The following is a 16,908-nucleotide window of genomic DNA, read 5'->3' on the forward strand; positions in this document are numbered from 1 at the left end:
GCACTGATGAAGGGTTGAACCCGAAAGCGTTTTGCAACTTTCTTGCACTTTGGCACTTTATTTGTGGCTAATATTCGGTCAGGGCGGGGTCGGTGGCATCACCTCAATTTCAGGGGGTCACCTGGAAATCACCCTGTCTGTACCAGTCAGGTGTGGATCTGGGCTCGGTTTCCAGAAGGAAGGAGGTCGTGACGGACGAATCGGGTTGGGGTGCCCTGTGCGACGACAGGCCAGTGTTTGGCTCATGGACGGGCCCGATGCTTAACTGGCACATCAACTGCCTATAGATGATGGCAGTCTTCATGGCCTTCAACGCCTTCCAGCCAGAACGGACAGGGCACCTCGTCCTGGTCCAATCGGACAACATGACAGTGCTGGCCTTCATAAATCACCCGGGGGGACTTGGGTCATGCCTGCTGAACAGGCTGGTGAGTCGCCTCTTCCTACGGGCTCAGCACAACCTCCGCTCAGTGAGGCCATGGCTCTCTGAACAAGGGAGCAGACATGCTGTCCCGGATGGACGGTCTCTAATGGAAGGGAGACCACCCCCCAGACGGTACAGATGATTTGGAGTATCTTCTGCAAGTGGAAGTAGACCTCTTTGCCTCAAAAGACATCTTCCACTCCCCAGCGTTCTTCTCGAAGGATCAGGATGTGTTGGCCCACGAGCGGCCCTGTTCACGCCTGTATGCCTTCCATCCGGTAGCTCTGCTCCCTCAGGTCATCAGCCAAATTAGGGAGAACAGATGCTCGGCCCCGCTAGTGGCCCCGCTCTGGCAGAACCAGTGTTGGTTTCCGAGGATGGTGCCACTGCTGGCAACAGCCCCCTGGCCAATTCCACTAAGGAGGGACCTCCATTCCCAAGCGGAAGGGATGATCTGGCATCCCCAACCCGAGTTGTGGAGCCTCCATCTGTGGCCCTTCAACGGGAGCCTTCACACCTCTCCCAGAACATCATGAACACTATCTCTGAGGCGAGGGCACCCACTACTATTCGCCTATGTGTCCTTAACTGTCTTTTCTGACTGGTACTCTCGGTCCGGAATGTAGATCCCCCATCTTGTGGCATTGCGCCAATACTGTAATTTCTGCAAGAGCTTGTAGATGGTGTATGCATCCAATGCTGTGCTCAAAGTGTATGTGGTAGCCATTAGGGTGCTTCGAGACCCCCTGTCCAAGCCGCTTCTGATGGCTGAACTCCGCCCCCTTACGCTTAAGAGTGACCTGCAGTCAGTCTTATCTTGGATCCAATGACAGTAAAGCCGTCCTTAAAACAAGGCGAGGCTACGCCCCCAAGATACTCTCCACGCTGTTCAGAGCTCAGGTCATAATGCTCTCTGCTCTTCCTGCTTCTGAGGATGAGCAGTCATTACATCTGCTCTGCCCAGTCTGGGTCCTCAGACTATATATTGGGCGGTCTAGCCAGTTCTGGCAATCAGAGCAGCTGTTTGTGTGCTTCGGAGGGGCTGTCAGTCATAAAGCAGAGACTGTCTCGTTGGATAGTGGAAGCAAAACCACTGGCCTGTAGTTCCTTGGGCTTGCTGTGTCCTATCGGAGTGAAGGCCCACGTCACCAGGGAAACGGCCTCCTCCTGGTTGTGGTCAAGTGGGGTGTCCATTGGTGACATCTGTGCAGCGGCCGGCTTGTTCTTGCCGTTCACCTTTCGTCAGCGAAAATGTGCCATTTGAATTTGTGCAGGTGCACAAACATGATCCAATCAGTCTTCAGTATTCAGAGAAAGAGAGTTTCCCCATAGCGTCAGCAAAACTGATGCAATGCTCATTATCGTTATCAGGGAACCGAGGTTACGTTAGAAACAAAAAAGTTTTTACACACACACACACACACACACATATATATATATATTTAATAAAATAAAATAAAAATCTATGTCATGAACACTTTAACCAGCAATTACAGCAAAATAATATGATTTTTAGTTTAGCAGGCATAATACACAGGTCATATCTGGTCATATATCAGCATTTTTCATGTATGATGGTATGTTATGTGATTACACATCTCATATTTCCTTCCTTGTGATGGTGCAGAAATCTTTGAATTATAAAGTTCCCACTACACAATATTCAGGTTCATGGTATTCACAGTCACATCTGATATCAAATGAGTCTGAATGCTCCCCTCCTCCAGTACTGTGGTCTAGCGGGAAGCAGGACACACCCTCATGGGAAGGTGAGTACACGTTAAAAGCTTCTGTTACCTGCCGTCTTCCATAACACATCTTACACTTGTGTCGCTCCTCAACATGACCACCGTAATCAGAGTTCAAGACCGGGAGACTGAGCATGGCAGACATATAATAAAAGGTATGCCTGTTTACATTTCTAGATCTTAAACAAAGTATTTTTTAAAATACTTAAACATTATTAAAACAATATTAAATAAAACATTCCTTTTAAAAAAAAAAAACTGTGATTGTAACAATTCACAATGCCATTAACATGAAAATAGAGTTTATGTTTATTGTACAAAAATGCAATAATGTCACCGTCAATTGTACATGACTCAGTTCCTAAGGACAGTGATGCTAATACATGTTGTATACACGTGATCGTAAGCACACGTGAGTCAGGAGAGGTGTCTCTGTGGAATTTGATATGTTTACCTGACATGTAATCCAGGGTTAAATGAAATGTAATATCCCATTGATTAAACAATATCTGGGCATTATCTTCAAGAGGCTTCTTTAATAAAGTTTAAATGTGTTTCAGTTATACATTTAATTGATGCGTTTCAGTTGTACATGTATATGTTATACAGTTATACTGATGTAGGACCTTCTCCTCCAACTCAGGAGGTCAAATGAAAGATTATGAACATTTTCTGTTCTTAATATATAAACTTAATTTTTAATTTTCTAGCAATTGACATCAATTTCAAATAGGCAAAAAAATAAAAATAAAATCAAACACACAAAACAACAAAACTGTTATTAGTAATAGGGTTGCACATTTAGTCACATTTAAGATAACTTAGCAAGGGCTAGCTAGTTTGAAAGAAATATTATTAAACTTTTTTGTGTTTTTTTTACTTGAGTAACATGATTGAAGACTGAGCTGACAAATGCTGCCAAGAGAACAAAACATTGAATATAATTTATTACTTGTATTTCTATCGTGCTGTAGAAAAGTGTCTACATTTGATTGATTGATTGATTGATTGATTGATTGATTGATTGGGGAAAAGTTGTAACAGGGTTGAGTGTAACATCATTATCATTGCAGCTAAGCTGATTTCTGAATGATCTCCCACAACAACAACAAAAAGTCCTTCAAAATGTTTGGCTCCATGTCTTTCAGATGATAAACCGCCCTCACTGGGATGCTTCGGCTGGTTCATTATCTTAATCGCCATCATTTTCACCATTGGATTGCTTCCTGTTACCATTTTTATGTGCATCAAGGTAAGGTGTGTCTTTAAGACGATTTTCTATATACAATCAATGTCTTGTTCAACACAATAATTATCATCTATGTAAATTATGACTGATTGTATGGACAATGTATTCATTGGCTCACTCTTAGATTGTGAAGGAGTATGAAAGGGCCGTGATTTTTCGATTAGGTCGTATTGTGGACAAGAAACCAAAAGGACCTGGTATGAAAAAGCTTTTCATTTTCAATTTTTCAAATTAACGGGATCCAGGTGTTAAATGGGACACATAAGATTAATCAAAATTGTTAGTGTTGAAGGTATGAAAAAGAAAGTACACCCTCTTTGAATTCTATGGTTTTACGTATCAGGACTTAATAACAAAAATCATTTGGTCTTTAGCAGGTCTTAAAATTAGGTAAATACAACCTCAGATGAACAACAACGCATGACATATTACACCATGTAATTATTTATTTAACAAAAACTAGGCCAAAATGGAGAAGCCATGTGTGAAAAGCTACACCTTACTGCTTCCATAGGAATTAAGAGGGTAAGTAGCAGTCCGGAACTGCTAAAACCCAAGAGCTACATCTCAGTCTGTACAGGCCTCAGTTAATATGTTAAATGTTAAAGCTCCTGTCAGTATACAACTGGAAAAAGACTGAAGAATTATGTCTTGTTTGGAAAGGTTGCCAGGAGAAAGACTCTTCTCTCTATAAAGAACATGGCAGCACAACTAAGGTTTGCAAAGTTGCAACTGAACAAACCACAAGACTTCTGTAACGATGTCCTTTGGACAGATGAGAACAACACAGCACAAACACCTCATACCAACTGTCAAGCACGGTGGTGGAGGGGTGATGATTTGGGCTTGTTTTGTAGACATATGCCCTGGGCACCTTGCATTCATTGAGTCGACCATGAACTCCTCTGTATACCACAGTATTCCAGAGTCAAATATGAAGCCATCTGTCTGACAGATAAAGCTTGGCCGAAACTTGGCCATGCAAGAGGACAATGATCCCGAGAACACCAGCAAATATCAACAGAATGGCTGAAAAAGAAAAGAATCAAGGTGTTGCAGTGGCCCAGTCAAAGTCCAGACCTCAACCCGACTGAAATGCTGTGGCGGGACCTTAACCTTTCATGCATGAATTATGGAAAACATTATCTAGATTTTTTTTTTAAGATTCTTTTTATTATTTTATTATGATGCTAAAATTGAAATGCAATTTTTATTTAAAAATTATTTAACTGTCCACGTATGTGGACACCATGCAACAAAGGCATAAAATGGCACATAAAGCCACAGATGACAATATAGCACATTGGGTTTTTATTATGGAATGTTATGCTATGTATATCAGCTCAGTTATTAAAAACAATAATATTGTAAGAATTTTAACGGTAGTTACATATATGCGGAAACCTAGTAGCAATATGGGCAAATCACTGCTCATATTACAGACCCATTAAAATGGAATTAAAATAGCCCCACATCATCACATAGCCTTCACCATACCTAGAGATTGGCATGGTTTTATTTCAGTTAGCCTAATAGCTAGTTTGATTTGCATTGAGAGATGATCTTATGGATAGTACTCCATGCCAATCTCTAGGTATGGTGAAGGCTATGTGATGATGTGGGGCTATTTTAATTCCAAAGGCCAAGGGAACTTTATCAGGATGCATAGTATCCTAAAAAAAATAAAAAATAAAAATACTTAAAAATAAAAATCTGCCTGCCTCTATGGGAATTTAACATAGGGGTGTACTAACTTATGCACCATGTATTTTAAGGAAGAACATTTATTTATTTACGATACATTATTCATTCACAAAGAAAATTGGTGTCCTTAAAAGTTGGATTTTTCCTAATTTTTTAAATTAAGGCATTAAGTTCAATTTCCAAAAGATGATTTTTTATTCCTCTTTTTAGTCAACTTTAGCATGGGTGTATTCACTTATGCATTGCACTGTATATATATATATATATATATATATATATATATATATATATATATATATATATATATATATATATAATTTTTTATATATTCTTATTATTTATTTATTTATTATTATTTTTTTGAAGAGTGAAAAAGTGAATATATATATACTAAAGCAAAAAGGCAGTAACTACGCAGAGTGCAGAACTGAGAAAAATGACTTTAAAGTTATCCTGTCATCCAGCCTAAGTAGTTGTAGGTAGATTATTGGACATGCGGCTGTTTTGTTACTTTATATTAGCTTATTCTTTGTACATATCAATCCTCATTTAATTTGATATTTTACCCCTTTTTTGCCGTTACTGTATTCTTGCTTTGTAAACTTGCTTTGTATTACTTACCAAAAACGTGGCACCATACCAAGGAAAAAGGCAGTAACTACAAATTCTCCAAAAACTATTACCATTTTTCTCCAAAACGACACACATTTGAGATAAGATGTTTTGTCACATAACAAAGGATGCCTTGAATGTCATGAAAATGATAATAACAAATTTTTGACCAAAAATGCAGTTACTGCCTTTTGGTTTTGTAGGGCAGTGTGTGTATATATATATATATATATATATATATATATATATATATATATATATATATATATATATATATATATATATATATATATATATTATTATTATTATTATTATTAATTTTAATGGTTATTTATGTTGATATGTCTATTTTATTACAATATAATACATCTTTGAACAAATAGAACAGATATACTAGCAGGTTACAGAAATCAAATCAGACTTTATGCAATCTGACTCCACTAATGCATGACGTCCACATACGTGGACAGATAGTTTTTGGTGTATAAAAACTACATTTTACTCTAAATTTTTGTTTATAAAATAGAATACTAACATATTCATCATACTTATACTAACATATTCATCATACTTTACTGTACATACTTTTTTTTCACCTCAATTGACATCCATGTATAGAAGTTTTTCACAGATTTTCACATTGGATCAATGATGTCATCAAGCAATGAATATTTGGAATGCAAGACCACTGTTACAATATTGCTGTCAATCTGTGCACAGTATGGAGCTGAAAGCATGGCTATCAACAGTGGATAAGTCAGGACTCCCAGGGAAGTTCAAGGCATGGATGTATCAGCATGCTATCCTTCTCTGGCCACCGCTGTTTTGCAAAGTTCCCATGACCATCGTGAGTGGAACATTTCGCCAGTTTCCCTATGTTTCAAGGCATGTGATTGGCTGTTTGCTACTGATGTCACACTTTCTTGTGCACTCCATAAACTCTGGATCAAAGTCTGAGTGGACAGGGAAAGTTGATATTCAGTGTAATTGTACAAAGACTGATTGAATTGGTTTGGTTTCGTCAACTTGAAACTAATCCTGCAACCCTGAGTTTGTTCGACTCCCATCATGGTGTAGGCTCCAGCCAAGGACCAGATGATTTTTTGTTATGTCCTGATATGTAAAACAATAAAATTCAAAGAGGGTGTACTTTCTTTTTCGCATGACTGTGCATATTTATATAATGTAATTAGTCATTAATAAAGAGTATCCCTGATCAAATATATATCATTTTCTACATTTGAATATTTGAAACATTGAATGTTTATACTTTTCTTTTATAGGAATTTTCTTTGTGCTGCCATGTACTGATACATTCAGGAAGGTGGACTTGAGAACTGTGACATTTGATATTCCTGCTCAAGAGGTAACATACTGTATACAATATAGTCCTGAAAAAGTGACTTAATTACATAACTCACGTTACTTGTAATGCATTACCCCCAACACTGGTTACAGATATGTAGCCCTTATGACAACCCAAAGTTTGCCAAATAAAACAGTCATGCCAATAGAATATTAAATCAACAGGATTTGATGAGCATCTATGTGTTTATGTGAGAACAGTTCCTGACGAAGGACTCTGTGACTGTGGTTGTGGACGGTGTGGTGTACTTTCGTGTCTTTGACCCGATCTGTTCCGTGATCAACGTGTCCAATGCAGACCACGCAACACGGCTGTTGGCACAGACCACCCTGAGAAATGTCCTGGGCACAAAGAACCTGTCTGAGCTGCTGTCTGACCGAGAGGGCATCTCATCTAGCATGCAGGTACAAGAACTCTCCTCTCTGGTGACGTGTTTCCTGGCGCGAGGGCGGGGCCACCTGTCACTCACATGAGATCGACCAATAGCAAACCACGACCATCCAATCTATTCCCCATGGACAATATCAAGTCCCATCCTACATTTGTTTTTGTTCGAGAAGTTATTTCTCTCAGATATACGTCACAATAGGGAAGAAAACACTATCACAACTTCCGTTTCATGCCAACTAAATAAAAAGCAGCAAAAGCTTTAAAAAAAAAAATCGCTACATTTTAAAGCTGCAGTCCGTAGTTTTTCCTCTTTGTCGCCATCTCTGTTTGAAATCTGCAATTGCAGTTATTAGGGGAATTATCAACTTTACGTGGGTTGTGCCACGGCACAGCGTGGATGAATCCAATGTTTTGAGGAGAATGTGCGGCTGTCAGTCACCGCCATCAAATTGATAAGTTTAATTATATCAAGGGCTGTAAGAAAAGGCTATAAATCTCCACCTCCAACATCCTCACACGCAATATAGCCTACTAGCCGAGACTCCTTCTTTATGTGTACAGATTGTGACGTAATGACGCAAAGACATCCTCGAATTTCCCGCGGAAATCCACCAGTACCACTGGAATTAAAAAACATTATAACACTGGCTGGTTATGTACTTGCTGAAAATGTTATTTTGGATAATTTTTAACCCAAAAAAGTTACGGACTGCAGCTTTAAATTAGCGAATAGTGCCGTGCACACGGGTATAAGGAGCCATTTTGGACACCCAGGATTATTTCTTTGCTGTTAAACTCATGCTTCAGCTGTAAAGCTAAACCCAAGCATCTGCCCCCTGAGAAGGGTATATCATACTCACAGATCCTGAAAGCTTTGTAACATCTTGATGACAGATTGCCTTGGATGAGGCCACTGGCGTGTGGGGCATTAAAGTGGAGCGAGTGGAGATAAAGGATGTTAAACTGCCGCAACAGCTCCAGAGAGCCATGGCTGCAGAGGCTGAAGCAACTCGAGAAGCCCGTGCCAAGGTGAGACCAACTCTAATGCAGGGCTTTATGTATTTCATTATGAAAGTCAACTCAATACTGCCCAAATAAAGGGAATGTGGGTTGTAAAAATAAGCGAAACAAAGATATCACACAATGGTGCGCACAGTGAATATTTAGTTTCAATAACACATGGTAAAAGAAGAAGCCTTGTTTTGTTGCAGTGCATTGTCTTAGCAAATACATGCAATCCACACCAGACACAATGGCAGCATACATAATAAATAAACCATAAAGATAATGATTGTGTCCTAACAGATTTTCCAAAAACTATACTATGCACTTACCATTTAATTAAATGTAACAAATCATGTAAAAAATGTCATCTTTTATTGGAAAATTAAAGGGGTGGTTGATTATGATTTCACTTTTCTATCTTTAGTTAGTGTGTAATGTTGCTGTTTGAGCATAAACAACATCTGCAAAGTTACAACGCTCAAAGACAAAGTTCAAAGCAAAGGGAGATATTTGCTTTTAAAGAAATCACTTTTTAAGGACTACAACAAACGGCTGGTAGGGACTACAGGACATTACTCCCGGGTTAGTGACATCACCAACCGTAGAATTTACATAAACCCCGCCCCCTGAACACGATTTATAGATTATCATGACAGAATATGCTAATCAATGACTAGAAGATAACTACACATAAGCTACATAAATTCGTCAATTAACCATTCAGAAATGTCCTGTCGCATTCTACATGTTGTCACTTCTCCATCAATGTCTGACTCCGGGTTGAACATAAAAGGCTAAACGTTTTTGAAACTTAAAAGAACATAAGCTGTTGTAGATCCGCCCCTTGTGCTGGGAGCAGCAGCTCATTTGCATTTAAAGGGACAGACACAAAAACTGTGCGTTTTTGCTCACCCTCAAAAAGTGACAACTTTGACATGCTATATAAAAATATCTGTGGGGTATTTTGAGCTAAAACTTCACATACACACTCTGGGGACATAAAAGACTTATATTACATTTTCTGAATAGGGCATTATACCATCCCTTTAAACATTTGATCAAACTTTGATAATTGCCTTAATATTTTAAACAAGAAGTGATCACAATACATTTTATAAAAATCACCTGTTAATTTCCCAAATCTGAGTACGTTATGTATTATGCACGTTATCGTCTCTGACAGACAGCATGTTAAAGCCGCTTAAGCTGCCATTTTCTCCCTCTTCTCGGAAAGCGATGACGCATTCAAAAGTGTGGGTTTTCCAGGAAAAGTGTGTACTCCCTGGATCTCTGCTTCTTGTAAATACTACCGTGTATTGTGCGCGTTATTTTTTGACAGACATTGATGTCGTGATAGTCAAATAATGTGAATTTGAAAACAGATGGATTGTTAGGTAATAATTATTTATTTCTTAGCCGGATAATATTCAGTGAAGTGACTGGGTGTCAAGTGAGTGTTGATGTTTTTAGTTCTAATATTCCACGACAGCCAGCCTTAGTTTTTGACTGACGTGATAACGTGCGTGAGGGAGGAAATATGTTTGACTTTCAAAATTCTTTTGCGTTGTTCATTATATTTATTTTATGGAATAAGTTTATTTCGACTTAATAACTATTTATAAACTATTAAATTAAACTATTTATTTAATTTTTTGTTTTGTTTTCAGGCCCCATATTGTACCCCCTTAAAATGGTTTTTAAATGACAAAAAATACCCACTTTCCCCTTAAGTTAAGATGTTTGTCTTGAGATTTCTCAATGCTCTAAGGGCCTTCAGGGATCTCAAGTGTATTACTGTTATGTGTGTGTGCAGGTGATTGCAGCTGAGGGTGAGATGAACGCCTCGCGGGCCCTGAAGGAAGCGTCTCTAGTGATGTCTGAGTCTCCATCAGCTCTTCAGCTGCGATACCTCCAGACTCTAAACACAATCGCAGCAGAAAGAAACTCCACCATTATCTTCCCCTTGCCCATTGATATCATTCAGCATTTCATGTCTAAAAACAATTGATGAATCCAGATTATGTTCTTAGATTATGTGCTTGTGGTGTAATGTATTATATGGAAATATGGTGACGGTGAAAGAGAATTCAGTGAGAAACAACGCAGCCATTATCCATTAAATTAACTGGTGTAATATAGTTAGATTTATACAGACTCTTTATATATACAGACTACATTTATATATACTCTTTAACAGACTTCAAAAGTCTTGTAGCTGACTTTCAGCTAATTTAAAAGTAGAAACAGGATGCTTTTACATGATCTTTTAATATTTAAACCCAAAGTGCAATAAAGTGCAACATAATCATCAAAAGAGTTTTTTGAATGCATCGCAACAGTGATTAGCTACACTAACAAGGTTTGAATCAAACAAATGACTGCATATCACAGCATTAAGACATGCTTTTCCAATAACGTGTTGTAACATAGATCACACATAAAGCTCATATAAGCTGTACAACACAAATTAGGAGAAGAGAAAAACAAAAACAAAAAAAACAAGAGGACATTTCATTAACACAATCATGGTACAATCCTCCCTTAAATATTTAATAACTGACAGTAGTGTTTTTATTCCATTTAAAGGAATAGTTCATCAAAACATAAACATTCTGTCATTATTTAGTCACCCTTAAGGTCCATTCACAACAAGGACGAAAATTATAACGATAAAGATGTAGTTCTTTCTAAATATAAAATAATAAAAGATTCTACACCCAAATTATAACCATTTTTCCAGCTGATGAACGATAAAAACATCGACAGCCAATCAGAATCCATCCTGCTTTAAAGAGCTCGAGCATTTAAAGTGACGGACGACTAAACTGCAGTGCGCACTTAGAAAAAACAGAACAATATTGTTCATTGGTGTGGACACTCATATAGTTATTATTATAGTTATCGCTCTTGGTGTGAACGGCCTTTATATTGTATCAAACTCGTAAGAATTTTGAAGTCTTGATGCAGCTTTCACCGATACAATGCCAGTTCAGAGTATGATTTTAGAAAACTTGGAACGTAGCACACTAGTCATACAGTATGTATTACATTTTATGATGTTTATGTTGGTTTTTATGATGAACTAAGAAATGTTGTTGTATGGAAAAACGCTACATTCCCTTATGAAAAAGAAGTATACATTAGCATAAAAAGAGTAGGCTACTTATGGAAAAACACACTTTAAATGAATATACTTAAAGGAGAACTCCGGTCAATTTTAACATTGAGCTCATTTTTTTGTACATTTGGAGTGCTGTCAATACAGAGAACAACGACAAAAATCGGTGTTGCCTACACCGAGTTATTCTATTTTTAAAATTTGCACCCTGTTGACTTCAATAGGGCAAGTAGTAAGCCTGCTTTTAGCCTCTTAACATCCTTTAAGTGTCATAGGTAATAGTAATCGATTGTCGAGTTCACGCGCATAGGTTTAGTTACCAATGATCACGCACGTGAACTCGACAATCGATTACTATGGCGTTCCACCGAAAACAGGATGTAAACAAAGGTATGAGCGCTGGCTGAATTAACTTCATTTTTATACATATCTTTCACATCTACTGCAGTCAGATCCACTCGTGTTCACTCGGAAGGAATCACTCACATTTTCTGTGCACTTGTAATGACACATCAAGGATGTTAAGAGGCTAAAAGCAGGTTTACTACTTGCCCTATTGAAGTCAACAGGGTGCAAATTTTAAAAATAGAATAACTCGGTGTAGGCAACACCGATTTTTGTCGTTGTTCTCTGTATTGACAGCACTCCAAATGTACAAAAAAATGAGCTCAATGTTAAAATTGACCGGAGTTCTCCTTTAAGAGTTAACTGAATGATATGTTTTCAGACAGTTAATTGCGTGTTATTTGCAATTAAATAAAAATGCATAATAGCTTTTCACTTAAATAGGACTTAAATACATCTTTATATATCATTTAATAATTCTATTGTCTTTGAAATTATGGACAAGCTAAAACTAATTATGATAAGCTAAAATGTAAAATAATTGGCAATCCTTGTAATATTTGTACTTACAGTGTCACATGTTACATGTATTTACTGTAGTAATAACTATAAATTATGCATAATTACATACAATTAAACCAAACCTTCATCCTAACCCCTATAGTAAGTACATGTAGTTAATTTTTATTACTCAGTACTTAAATGTATAATTACACTGTAATACTGACACCTTAAAATAAAGTTTAACTCAATTTTAAATATATTAACTTTAAATGTAATATTGAATAACACACTACAGTTCGTTATAATCAAGTATGTGCTGTAATATGTATTTTAAACAATGATTTAAAATGTACTTTAAAGTAAAATGTTTAAAAGTGCACGTAAGTGTGCTAATAAAAATAGTAATTGAAAAGCACTCTAAGTACACTTAAGTGGCTTTTTATTTTATAATTGTTATATTTTCTGCCAGTACCAAATTATTATTATTTTTACACTAGTAGTATACACTTATACACTATTAGTATAAGTACACTACAAGCGCACATTCAATACAATTAAGTGCACTTCTTTTCCACAAGGGTAAGATTCTTCAAAACTCGTTTTGTGGACAAAAATAACACGAGTTTGAGAGTGAGTAAATGTTCATTTTCGGCTGAACTATTCCTTTAAGAATACGAAGAAACATTCAGAAATTCCATAATCATGTCCATGGGACACACACAGAAAAAAACAAAAACAAAACTCAGTGCATTTCATAACCTGGTTAAATGAAGATTTCCTTTCATTTATATGTCAAAAGCAGAGATGAAAATAATCCAAGCGCACACCCAAGGAACCTTGACAGAGTAGCATTTTCCTCGGCAATCAAGTAGTTGGTTTGAAATTTCAATATTTCATTCAGAGAATTGCTGAGTGAAATACATTTACAAGTCTGATATTACATTGACACCAACCTTCAAATGTATCATTTAGTTTACATTATATACTGTAGATACAGTACATTTAGTTTACATTATTATGTACTGTGAAATGACATTTGTGACGCACCTTCCTAACCTGAGCTAGATCTCTGACTGAGACGGGAGGTAATGATTCTCTGAGAATGAGCAGGAAATAATTTCACCAGTACAATGGTATAACATCAGCCATCATGGTTTGCAATGGCAACAGCCATTTTTGCTCTATGTTTGCACAAATGTTAAGGCTGAATAACGTGAAATAATGATTTTATGTTCTTATAAAAATCAATCATGGTCATTTGAGCAACTCATAAAAATGCAATCACTAATAGCTGCACTACTAAGTACACTTGGACATAAAATAAAACGTGTATATTTTCCCCTAAATACATCAAATAATGGAACATTCATGAACAATGTGACTTCCTAACTCATTTCTACTGTTCCCAAAGATTGAATCCAGACTTTTACCTCAACGTCAGCAAGAATGCAAGTGCGTAAGTATGTTCAAATGATCCACCTAATATACAGGACAGTTGTTATGGGACATTCAGGGAAGATAAGCACAGGTGCAGTTTGAATACTTTCAGGTTCTTATTCACAACTAGAGAACTTCCTGTATTGAGACCATGGCTTTGAGACCCTGAATGTATTATAATAAACAAGAAATCTCTGTAGAGGCCTGCATTTTCATTTCAAGAAGTGAGGTACTCATGATAGCGCATTGCTAACGTAAAATGCTAACGTTATGTTCTGTAGTACTTTCGCAAACCTTTCAGTTTAATATTATGCAGCCAAGTCTCTACAAAGTAGGTCAAATGCCCTCAGTAGTGTCCATGTGAATGCAGTTTAAGCATATTATCTGGGTTAGAGCAACCGGAAGACTTATGATACACACTGAGAAGAGAGACACAAACAGCCATGACTGATACCTATGGCGTCAAGTTTACAGGCAGTTCTTACAGTGTAATGCATTCCGGAGATTTCTGTAAACAAGGATAGCTGAGATGAAGGCATGAGGGTTGTTTTCTCTCACAAACATGAGTGAGAAGACGAAGGTAAAGACGGCAGGTTGAAGTTTTGCAAGTCATTTACACTACTGAATTGTCAGTCCATGCTAATATTAGCATCCTTGTATAGTGGTTACAACATGTGGATGAACCACCTTAAAAAGTGTAAGTACTTGTTAAAATCACGTTTGCATCAACATTTAACCCCCTAGACCATATAACTATGACAAAGTATTTACCTCATTTGAATGACATGTCCATCATAAACTTGCCTGTAGAGATGTTTTCCTGTTGAGTGTGTCGAGTACAGTAATGCCTCGGCTTGCACAGAAGGTTGCTGGTGGGTGGCTTTCCTTTGAAAAAAGGCAGATATTCCTAGTAAAACTGGTATACATGATGTCCTGATCAATCTTTGGAAAAGCTTGAGACCATAGGCAAAGGTTGAAGACTTTTCACCTCAGCGCAAGCCCAAGAGCCAAATCCATCAGAGTAGAAGGTACAAAAAGGTACATTTCAAAATGGCCTGTGAAACATCATAATGCACAACATTGTGATGGACACAATAAAGTATTAAAGTAAAGAAAGGAGAATAATGTTCCTTTTTCTGTTCTCTCTAATGTAGGATCATGTTTGTCAAACCGGTCCAACTCAAACTATTCAAACCTGCGTCTCCAGCATGGGATGCGAGCACACTTACAAGGATGCTAAAGACCGCAGTCTCCAGTGTGCCTCTTGAGGCCAGGGGAGTGAGGTTTACTCGCACAGCTCTTACTAGCTGGCCTCTGTTAACCAACTTCCTAAACTTCACTCACATCCGGGTCACGGCACCAATATAACTGGTCCTACTCAACCCGCTCCGAGCGGGATTCGAACCTAACTAGCTTGCCTCCGTTACATTTGTTCAAGGAACAACTTTAACAAATGCGTATGACAACCTTTTTTGTGGAACACAAAAACTTTTTGAAAAGGAGAAATTCTGATGAATGTGCTGTTCGCTCTTTTCCATGCAATTACAACGAATGGAGACCGATGCTTTCAAGCTTTAAAAATCACACAAAACACCATAAAAGTGTATTAAAAGTGATCTATACAACTTGTGCACTACATTCCAAGTCTAAAAGTCACACGACTGTAAGAACCGACCAAAATCGTATTGGTCGTAATTCACTGAAAATCTAGACATCTTTCCTTTGTGAGAAAAATAGCAATGTCCAATTGGTGAATGAATCATTCCTTTGAGTATGAATGAATTGTTTTTTAATTAATTGGGTGATCCAGTTTCTAATAAACAGTTTGATGTGCTTTTCCCGTACAACAACATAACTCGCTGCGCAACTACCATAGTACGCTGCATCTTTGGAGAAATCAACCTGCTTGTTATGACTGTTTCCCCAAACCGTAGTAACTTTGTGCCAAAACTGTTGTTCAAACCACATTGGTTCAACAATAAAGAGCAGTTGTTTATCATGTCCCTCAGGTGGTGGAGTGATAACTTCTACTAATTAACCGGTCAAAGATTATTTATTCTCAGATTATTGCTGTAAATAATGAACATGGTGTCTAAGGACTACTTTTGATCTCCATTGTTTTGGTTTATTTCCAGATGTATGATTTAATTGTGGGTTTTCTCTTACCTCACTTCCCGGAGTACTAGAGCACATGAGCATTCTTTAAAAACGCCGCTTTCATTCTCTTGACAAATTACAAGATGTAGAATGAAACTGGAATATGTATAGAATAAAAGCTATTGAATGTACTGCATGTTGCTTGCATATTGTGCTCAAGAGCATGATCAATTTAAGTCCACATGTCATATTAACAAGAAACTGCTGCTAACCACAGGTTGAGAGATGTCGTGCCAACCACACAATTTTGCGATGCTGTTTGCAAATGTTCGTTGGGACTATGGTTTCGGGAAACAGAAACGTTGAACTATGTTGGTAACAACAGAACTTGAGACCATACTGGCTAGCAATGCTTTTGGAAAAAATACCACTGATTGATTCTTTCATGAATAGGGCTGATTTTGTTCAACTCACTGAAAGTTAAAAATTATCAGTGAACTTAAATTTCTCCATTAATTGTACTGTCATTGCATGAAAAAGAGCAACAATGACAATTTTATGTTTTATGTTCCACATTGAAGTCAGTCATACAGGTTTGGAATACAGGAGTAAATAATGACAAAATAATGGGTGAACTATCCCTTCACTAATACTTGCCTTCAACAGTAATGCTCAAACTCAAACCTTGATCACTGTATTAAAGCCTATCAATGTTCAGTAAGAGCAACTTACAACGAATACAGTAACGAGCAAGTTGAGACGTGATGAAACAGAAAACGCACTGGGTAAGAGGTGTGGAAGCATCCTCTGTTCCCCTCCAATCAGAAACCACATGATGAGAAATATAAGTTAAAGATACAAAAAAGGAACAAAACAGAGTGTCAAAGATAGTGGCGGAGAATTGGACAC

At 37.4% G+C, this 16,908-nt stretch overlaps 1 protein-coding gene across 1 annotated transcript; it reads left to right on the forward strand.

Moving 5' to 3' along the window:
• Positions 1–746: 746 nt before the first annotated feature.
• stoml3a (stomatin (EPB72)-like 3a) lies at positions 747–10,808 on the forward strand (the record flags this gene model as incomplete). The annotated part of the gene is made up of 8 exons (XM_081370901.1): positions 747–974; positions 2,052–2,193; positions 3,321–3,424; positions 3,546–3,618; positions 7,021–7,103; positions 7,304–7,507; positions 8,388–8,522; positions 10,312–10,808. 8 exons carry the CDS (start codon positions 747–749, stop codon positions 10,504–10,506), a joined length of 1,164 nt encoding a protein of 387 aa, XP_081227027.1. The 3' UTR covers positions 10,507–10,808.
• Between the last annotated feature and the right edge of the window lie 6,100 nt (positions 10,809–16,908).

The sequence above is a fragment of the Scardinius erythrophthalmus genome (genome assembly GCF_964197995.2).
Source record: "Scardinius erythrophthalmus genome assembly, chromosome: 7".
In the NCBI taxonomy this organism is placed as follows: domain Eukaryota; kingdom Metazoa; phylum Chordata; class Actinopteri; order Cypriniformes; family Leuciscidae; genus Scardinius; species Scardinius erythrophthalmus.